Here is a 9,129-nt window from a genome sequence, read left to right as displayed (position 1 = left end):
TGTAAATATGTAAGAAAAATTGTGTTTCTGTTCTGTGTACTGTTTTTGTATGTGTCTTTCTGGCTGCTGTTACAACCAAGTTTCACCTTGTGGGACAATTAAAGGATTATTCTATTCTCCTATTCTATAGCCAGCCATTCAGCTGACTCATTGGTGATTGTAATGATTGCAGGTTTCATTATAGAAGAATATCAAGGAGAAGACAGATGGCGGGGAGTCAGAAATCGGGGATGGAAATGCAAGATGTCGAGGACAACTTATGAGCCCAGGTGTCAGGTGTGAACAACAACAATAACTGGGCTGCATTTAGGTGTACAGATCACATGACCATCAAAAGAGCAGTGTAGGGGAGCTCACAAAGAGCTTTATGGACACAAACTGGGAGAGGCGGCACGCTCAGCTGACCAGTAGAATACCACACTAGACTTTCCTCCGGGAGGGTTGAGGACCCTGTTGTGGGTGCGAGGCTTGGGTCCCAGATGAGGCTCGTGGTTCTTCAGCGAAGTGTCATCAGGAAATTAGGAAGGCGTGGGCTCAGGCTCCGAGGGTGCCGAGACAGCAGCCACAGTGGCAGCGGGTGGCTCTTCCTTGACTGGTGCATCGGCTGGGGGTGTTTCTTCTTTCGCCTCAGGCTGGCTGGCTTTGGCTTCAGGAGCTTGAGGAACTGAAGCAAACACGCTGACATGTGATATCAAATTGGACACAGCCACCGTGACCTCACCCCCTGGTTATTGCACTCGGTGTTGTGTGTAGTGTGATGGACACCACCGTGTTGATTTTTTAGGATCCAGAAGTGATCATAATTAGACAAGGGGACGGAGTACCAATTTATCATCTAAAGCCAGAAAGCTTGAGTTTATGCAAGACACCACAAGCCCTACCATTTTCAAGTCCCGTTCACTAACTAACAGAGGAGGGTTAAATCACATATTTGTTACATTTAAGATTAAAGTGGAACGAATAAGCGTTCTTAAAAAAAAAAAAAAAAAAAAAAAAAAAATGCAGGATGGAGGACAATTTATTGAGACTATCACACATTTTTATTGTTTGCGCGGAGCTATATGTAGTAAAGCAGTGAAAATGCACAAATGAGAACATAAATAGTCCGAAAATTTGTTTTTTCTCTTTTCAACTGACTCATTAACTAACTTCCTAAACAACTAAATGCCATGTTGTCATATCGTTTTTTGATTAGTCGACATGGTACATTTTTCCACCAATCGGAAAGGGTGGTTTTGGCTCAGTGCTTTCGAGCGCTTTCCTTATAAAATGCAGTTTTTACCGTTTCTTCTGTCCCGTCTGTCAGCGCAGAACAACTCACAAAGCAGCAGCTCGGGGATGACGTCACATATGAGTCCTCTGTAGGAAAACCCGGACATTTTTATCAATCTCGAAAAGAGGACGCTTGGTCACCCTAATATATGTTTATATCAATAAAACTGAATTGAATGCAGTACGTGCAGAGCTGTGCTACAGAGCAGAGGTTTAGTGAGATATCCTGAGGGTTAACCTATAAATACAAACAACAGTATTCAGAAAACAACAAACATTGCATATATATATATATATTTTTTTTATCATAACTCTGGTTTTAAGTGGCCTATCAACACAATTTAAAAACCGGTATAAAGTCCTGTCCTGCTCACATCTCCAGTGGTTTTACACTGTGTCATTAACGTGGTTTCGCGCAGAGGTGGGTCGAGTATCCATAAGTTGTACTCAAGTAAGAGTAGCATTACTTTAAAATATTATTACTCAAGTAAAAGGTAAGAGTAGTCGACAAAAAAGTTACAAGAGTAAAAAGGTACTTGGCGAAAAGACTACTCAAGTAGTGAGTAACTGTTTGAAATTTCCAATTTTTCAAATAAATGCTATCAGACAAACAAAAATAAATATACAAATTTTAGTATTTTCAACAGATATGTAAAAACATCAACAAAATAAGGCACAACAATTCTAATTTCCAGATTTCAGTTTTTCACAACATAAAGCTTTTTTCACCAATACCTACAGTAAATAATATAAATATATAAACAGTGCAAACAATTTCCAGTGACAAGATATGCTGTAAACTTTATATCTTTATATTCATTTTTGCTCCAAATGGCACAGCAGCCTCAGAGAAAACATTAGAACGAGGCATCTTCAACATATATTCATACAAGGCCATAAATTGTATGGGTGTGTATTTTTTTTTCATATTTAGCAAAAATGTGCCATTTCTTCACTCAGTGAGGTGATGGTTAAGCTTCAGCAGCAGTTTGCTCTCAAGGTTCTTTCTGTGAAGCTGCAACTGTTTAGCAGTGAACAGGAGTCCTTCACGACTGAGAAGTCCTTCACAAGCTCCAGATGCAGGAAGAGCTGTATTGACTTTGATCGACAGCTTCTTGATGTGAGGAAAGCCATGCAATAGATCCATACCTCCAGTGAATGGACATGAAAGGTACCTCTCCAGCTCCCCTGGTTCTGGCTTTCCTGACCCCATGGATCCATCATCTTCGTCAGCTAGGCTGCTGTTTGTGCTGGCCTCATCCAGCTCTGCATCTAGGTGATGTCTGATGAAGTGGAGACCTGTGTAAAGATGTATGGTTTTCAAAAGAATTAGGTCTGGTCATTATAGTGCTATATACACTACCAAGCTGCAGATATATGTTTGGAGCTAGCCCCCAAAAGCTGGGCATACACTGTGCGATTTTTGGCCCATTTTGAGGCGATTTTTCAGTTGTGCAACTGTTTTGGGGATCGGCCCGTGTCTTGCCTTAATCGTGTGTGCATCGTGTAGTATACATTGGGTAACGAGCAGTTAACACCTCACGACCAGCTCCCAATCATCAATTGTATGGTTCAAGGTCTTTCACTCTAGATTTTAGGAGCAGAATTACGCGACTGAAAAAAAAAATCGTACAGTGTTTTCCCAGCTTAATACAGACTGTTTAAACTAAACAAGCTGCTGTTTCACATAATAAACCCTTTCACCGCAGTATTGCCTTCTGTTTTAACAGTTAAAGCAGTAGAGATGAGCTGTTTGCATGTGCGTGAAACTAGCTTGTTTAACCAGGCTAGCTGTTAGCTTATAGCTCACGCTAGCTAACCAGCGAGCAGTTAAAAGGACAGCCGAAGCTGCACAAAACACCCACAAACTTGTCTCACTACAACGTAGCACCGAAAATATGACTCACAGCTCGACATAGCTGCTGTAACATAAGACTGACATCCAGCTAACCACAGCTAAAAAGATATTTAGAGAAAACTTACCGTTTCCTCAGGTTACACGAGTTGAGTTGTTTCACGCTGAAAAGTTGGTTTGTTTTGGCTCTCACTGAAGACACCGACACTGAAGACATAGCTGTTCTTTTGTACTGCTTTTAAGCGAAACATTTTTAGTATATGAGGCCAAGGCTGTTCATCCTCTTCAGCTGTAGCGTAGACAATTGGCTCTGCCATGTTTTCACGTGTTTCTTCTTTCCGTGTGTCCAAACGCCACAGTTTCAAAATGGTCATGTGACTGCATAACCACAGCCGATTGGCAAAAAAGTTACCGGAAACTCCACTGGCGGTATGTTATCTAATGTGTTAAACTAAGATTTTTTAAAAAAAAGTAAGGAGTCGAATTTTGCAAATGTAGCGGATTAAAAGTACCGTTTCTTCTTCACAAATATACTCAAGTAAAAGTAAACGCGATTACGTCACAGAACGTGGTGACTTTCTATAGAAAGTACAGATATTTGTTTTAAAATGTCAGGAGTAAAAGTAGAAGTTGTCAAGAACTACTCAAGTAAAGTACAAATACCTGAAAATTCTACTTAAGTACATTTCCCACCTCTGTAAGTTCCTCAAAATCTCTTGGTTGACCTCGTCACAGTGTTGCACACTGTCTTTCGCCTCCCTTGTGGCTAGATGTGCGACCCTACTAAGATGGAGGGGTGCTCTTTTGCCCACCCATGCTCAATGGTTGAGGGACCTTATGTACAGGGGTGCACATAAGTGGTCCGCAGGTGCGCGTGCACTGTCAAAATAAAACATATCTTAATGTACATAAGATTTCCTGGAGGAGACATTTGTTTAGAACTGGGGGGTCCAAACAGCTGCGTTCCTTCATCCCCAAACCTTGAAGTCAGAAGAGGTGGAGGTTCAATCTCACACGGTTGTTGGGCGATTGTCCCAGTCCCAGTTTTTCTGTTTGCCCTCGGCATCACCCGGACCTGCCGGTTAGTGTGTGATTTCCTAGCGTAGCTGTAATGGGAGATTACTGAGTGTCTTTGAGCAAAATGTTTCTCGAGGTTTAAGTTTAAGGTTGTTTCACCTTGCAGTGTTTCTCCTCTGCAGACCCTCTTGCAAACATGAGACTCTCTAAGACTGATCCGCAACTTGTAACACCACTCACTGTGTTGCGACTTTCATCGTAAAGCCGCGGCCGGCTGAGTTGGTTGTGTCCCTGTGACGCGCCTCCAATAATCCATAATGAGTCGTACTTGTACTTTGCGCATTTATTTTAAGAACGAAACAAAAACAAATGTTTGCGCTTTCAATCAATTAACAAATAGCGCATGGATTAACTGATGTGCCAAAAAATGACGGTCAACAGAAAAGTTTGCCCACAAACCACTCACCCAACAACACCTGCTGCGAACACCGAGATCAGGTAAATAGACTGTGACCACACCCACATGCCATCACCGGAGACACAGGTAAGGCTATACACCTGTGCCACCATAACAAAAAGGCAAAACATAAACATTGACTTTGGCTCTTACACACTGATACTCACTTTTAGATGCATATGAATAAAAGAAGGAGTAATATAAAAGTGACATGCTGAATGCTGCCAGTCTAAATGAGAGCCGTTAACTTGCTCCTTGGTTTTTACAGTAAAAAGGGGCTCATTTGTCTATTTTCTTAACATTTAGTCTTGTTCAAATGATCTAAAGCTCATCACAAATAAAAGCACCCTCTTTCATTGCTCTAGCTTTTCTCTGAAGTGTGAGTCCACACAAGGATGTGAAGCATTAAGCACAACAAGGAAAGTGAGTGAATCAACTGTGTGATGCATGCTTGGATGAGTTACTATGCATTAGAGTCAGGCCAGCTCCTTATGTCCTCGAAGCCACAGTTGCCCCTTGACGACAGCTAGGCAGCTAGACTTCTTCACCTCCGCCCAATAGTTATGTGACCTACAAATACAAGCCGAGGAGGGTCACCGCACTGTTCATACATTTGTGTTTTATTCTGATAGTTAAAAACTACCAAATGAAAACACCTGAAAATTAAGATCTATCAATATTATATAGTATGATCAATATTATCTGTGATTTGGCTTTTTAAAACTACATTTCTTCACTTTCACTGATGACTTGACTTTTCATAGATGTCTGTAACCAGAGTTTTAGCAGCAAGCAGCAAATCAGATGATATTGCTTATGAAGGCATTGTGTGGCAGCATGTTTGTTTTGTGCTCAGGTGTGCTCTGTGTGGTCACACTTGTGCTTCTGAAATCACTTTCTTTTGTTCATGAAATTGAACATGAACTGATGTTATTTCATAATGCCGATTCTCCTCTCATTAAACTTGAGTTTGTTAAAGAAAACAGTGGAAATCATCTGCAGTTTTTTAATCACCAAGTTTAAAACTTCTTGATCTTTACAATGTAAAGAGCAAAATAATAAAGATGGCATTGAGTCACTGCTTTGTGTTTCCTTTGTTAAAGTCTGCACTTAATGTCCATCTTTTAATTCAACAGGACAAACCCAAGTTACAAAATGTTATAGTGTCAGTCACTCCTTATTTCTTTGGAATTTTCTAGAAAAATTGGAAATGGATGCAGCGATTTATTGAAACAGCCAAACATACATGGACATTTGTGCTCAGAGCAATTAGTATACTGAATAATTAGATGCTCTGATATGTTTTTATCATTGTATTGAAGTTTTGTAATGACATTTTTTGTACATGTATATGTGGGTTGATATGAAGTCACTTGATTGATATATAACTTGGTGAATCAAAGAGAATTGTCCTTTAATAATAAATTGTGGATAATAAAGTTATTCTAAATAAAAATAAATGTGGGGTGGCTCAAGATTTTTGCACAGTACTGTAGGTTTCTGTTGGAATCTTGCATTTCTTCCTGTATTGTGCTACCAGTGTATCTGTTTATGTCTGTGTATAGGAAAATTATGCCTAAATCTCAAAATTAGGTCTTTCCTTGTGCAAGAGCTCCTTCGTGAAAAGGTAGGACTACAACTGGATTTATTTATTTATTTTTAAGTGGGCTGTAAGAATACAGGAACATTAACTTGGCTCTTTTAATAAGCCAGGAGTCAAACAGACAAATACATTCGATCAAATCTACAAATACACTTATTTTAACCCCGTTTTCAAACATCAAAATGAATAAAGCAAGTAAAATGTGGCACCACTATTATATAAAACATTAACTTACTTACCTCATTTTAATGGACAAATTGTTGTCCATGAAGAAATATGGACAAAGGTACACCTCCCCCTGGTGGGCCTTATCTGGTATTGCAAGTTTTGCATTTGTAATTCAGTTTAAAATTGCATTTAAAAAAGAAAAGTAAGTAAGAAAGCTGTGACATTTAAAAATGATTAATTTTATGATCTACTTGTGATCCTGAATTCTGATCCTGAATTCTCAGCAGTTTTTTTCTGTAATTTCTGTGTCACTGTTGGAGTAAATATTTTTTTATACATAAATGATCTCCGTACCTGAGGGACCTCTGATAATATGAAAAAGATTGTGTGTGTAAGATTGTGTCATATGTTACATGAGCTATATTTCCACTATAGTGTGCCCACTATATGACGCCCTAATAGTGACTTCATTATTGGATCACAGTTATTGTTGTTTTTGATGTGTATGCGGGTGTATATAATGCATAATCATAATATGTTTGCTATAGATTATTAATCTGAAGTCGAGACACAGCCTGGCATTTTGAATTATTAAAAGTTCACTGATAAAATTAGGTCTTGATTTAATTTGCATTTAATCTTTACTTCCATAACCTTTAAAGCTACATGATTGTGGAGCTTTGCGCCATTGTAGCGATTAAACACATACAAAATATTACATCAATATTTTATACTTAGAACATGCAAATGCAAAGTACCCATCCTCAATTATCCAAATCTCATTTTTATGATTACACACGAATCTTTGAGACCTTAGGCCTTTCGGGGATTTATTTTAACACGACAAACAGAATCAGAACTTGTTCTCAGCAAGCTATTTACTTAAAATATACTCTTCTTCAGATGAAGACTGTTAAAGTCTAGATTCTATTTGATTGAAAAACAAAACAAAACACACAACTCCACCCCCCCCCCCCCCCCAACAACAACAACAAAGCAAAACAAGACAGCAAGACAATCTGAAACACTTTATTTAAAACTGCACTATAACAGTGATGAATCTTAAGCAAATTTAAACACCACGCTTTAAATGAAACAAGCACATTAGAAATGACCTCCACAGTGGCTGTCTTGCTGGAATGACCTGACCCAGAAACAACCGGTCTTAAGTTGGTTCTTTTGGAGCTGCAAGCTTTAGCGAGATATTTAAAAAAGACAAAAACAAAAAAACAACGCAACAGAAAATTAATATACTCAACACGGCCCCTCTTGGTGTATTATCATTTTCCCACTGTTTTTCTCCCCTATAATGGCAACTCAAGGTGATGGATGGGAAAATGACAGATTATTTTACATGAAGGCGACTCCAAAAAGATAATGTTGCTTCAAGGTTCTGACAGAAAAATCATAAGTCCAAAAATACAAGTAAGGGTTAGCCAGAACATCCTCTACATCCACAGTGGGTGCATTCAATGATCCTTCCCTGCAGGGAAAAAAGACACAGCAGAGGTCAGACGGGTATTTATAACTCCAAATTCTTGCTTATTAAAATACATAAATATCATCAAGTCTCCTGACATATCTTTTTTTATTTTAAAGATTTACATAAAGACTACACCTCACAAAAAACATGGAGTCAAGTAGGATATTTATCTGGGCTTTTATATTGGTTCAAACATCTTGCACAATATATTCCCATAACTTGTTTTTTGTGTAATTTTCTGTAAAACTAAGCAAAAATGTTTTTTAATAGAAGCAGATCATAAGCTACTTCTTTCTGTCACAAATGAAAGAAAAACGAGAGGATCATCCTTTCAGCATCTTTTCATACTGGCTATTTTATATACAGTGGCTTGCAAAAGTTTTCGCCCCCTTACACTTTTCCATATTTTGTCACATTACAGCCACACCAATGGATCAATTTTATTGGAATTCTACGTGAAAGACCAACACAAAGTGATGCACACGTGAGAAGTGGAACGAAAATCATACAGGATTCCAAACATTTTTTACAAATAAATAACTGCAAAGTGGGGTGTGCGTAATTATTCAGCCCACTGAGTCAATACTTTGTAGAACCACCTTTTGCTGCAATTACAGATGCCAGTCTTTTAGGGTATGTCTCTACCAGCTTTGCACATCTAGAGACTGAAATCTTTGCCCATTCTTCTTTGCAGCTCGAGCTCAGTCAGATTAGATGGACAGCGTTTGTAAACAGCAGTTTTCAGATCTTGTAAATGTAACTCGTTACTACCCACCTCTGGTTTCACGCCACATCAGCCACGCCGCTTTGCTAGCTAAAACACCGGTGTCGGCACATAAGGACGCTGTCATAGCCTGTCAACGACGTTAAATAGTTGTGCATCACTGGCTGGAGCAGCCAGTCACCGGTCACTACTGACTCACACTGCAAAACAGAATAAATTATTAACGTATTTATTTTAATTTCAATTCAGGTTAGATTTGTTTTGTGCACAACGCAGATTTTCTGTGTACGGAGACCGTTGTTGTTTTTTAAAAAAAAGAAAAGAAAAAAAAAAAAAAAAAACAACGCAAGAAAGCGATTACGTCACAGAACGTGGTGACGTTTAATTGACATTACATCACAGAACGTGGAGGTGTCATAGTGACAGTCCTTTCATCCGTTGATGTTCAAAAGTCCTTAAATAGACCACGAACGTGTCAAACTGAATTGATTAAGCTATCGTTTTGTTGGAGTGATACAGCACATAAAAAGCAGAAATGAGCTCAAAACCT

The 9,129-nt window shown here is 38.8% G+C and overlaps 1 protein-coding gene across 2 annotated transcripts; it reads right to left on the bottom strand.

Moving 5' to 3' along the window:
* Positions 1–381: 381 nt before the first annotated feature.
* LOC146520470 (uncharacterized) lies at positions 382–8,887 on the bottom strand. Of its 2 annotated transcripts, XM_085156102.1 has the most exons (3): positions 8,631–8,887; positions 2,422–2,571; positions 382–664 (listed from the first exon to the last, which is right to left on the bottom strand). In XM_085156102.1, the coding sequence occupies exons 1-3, from the start codon at positions 8,704–8,706 to the stop codon at positions 519–521; spliced, it is 372 nt and encodes a 123-aa protein (XP_085012228.1). In that variant the 5' UTR covers positions 8,707–8,887; the 3' UTR covers positions 382–518. The 2 variants fall into 2 exon arrangements, 1 of the variants encoding a protein (XP_085012228.1); XR_014873609.1 differs by lacking the exons at positions 382–664; positions 8,631–8,887 and adding an exon at positions 3,256–4,380 and having other exon boundaries at positions 1,887–2,571.
* Between the last annotated feature and the right edge of the window lie 242 nt (positions 8,888–9,129).

This window comes from Neolamprologus multifasciatus, chromosome 4 (genome assembly GCF_963576455.1).
Source record: "Neolamprologus multifasciatus chromosome 4, fNeoMul1.2, whole genome shotgun sequence".
NCBI lineage: Eukaryota > Metazoa > Chordata > Actinopteri > Cichliformes > Cichlidae > Neolamprologus > Neolamprologus multifasciatus.
This window is presented reverse-complemented; position numbering and strand designations above follow the sequence as displayed.

Coding starts and splice junctions, on each gene's coding strand:
- LOC146520470 (XM_085156102.1), bottom strand. CDS start 8,706: ATGACAGCGTCCTTATGTGCCGACACCGGTGTTTTAGCTAGCAAAGCG. Junction 2,572..8,630: donor GATGTGGCGTGAAACCAGAG/GTGGGTAGTAAC, acceptor ATCTTTACACAG/GTCTCCACTTCATCAGACAT. Junction 665..2,421: donor TTCATGTCCATTCACTGGAG/GTATGGATCTAT, acceptor TGTTTGCTTCAG/TTCCTCAAGCTCCTGAAGCC.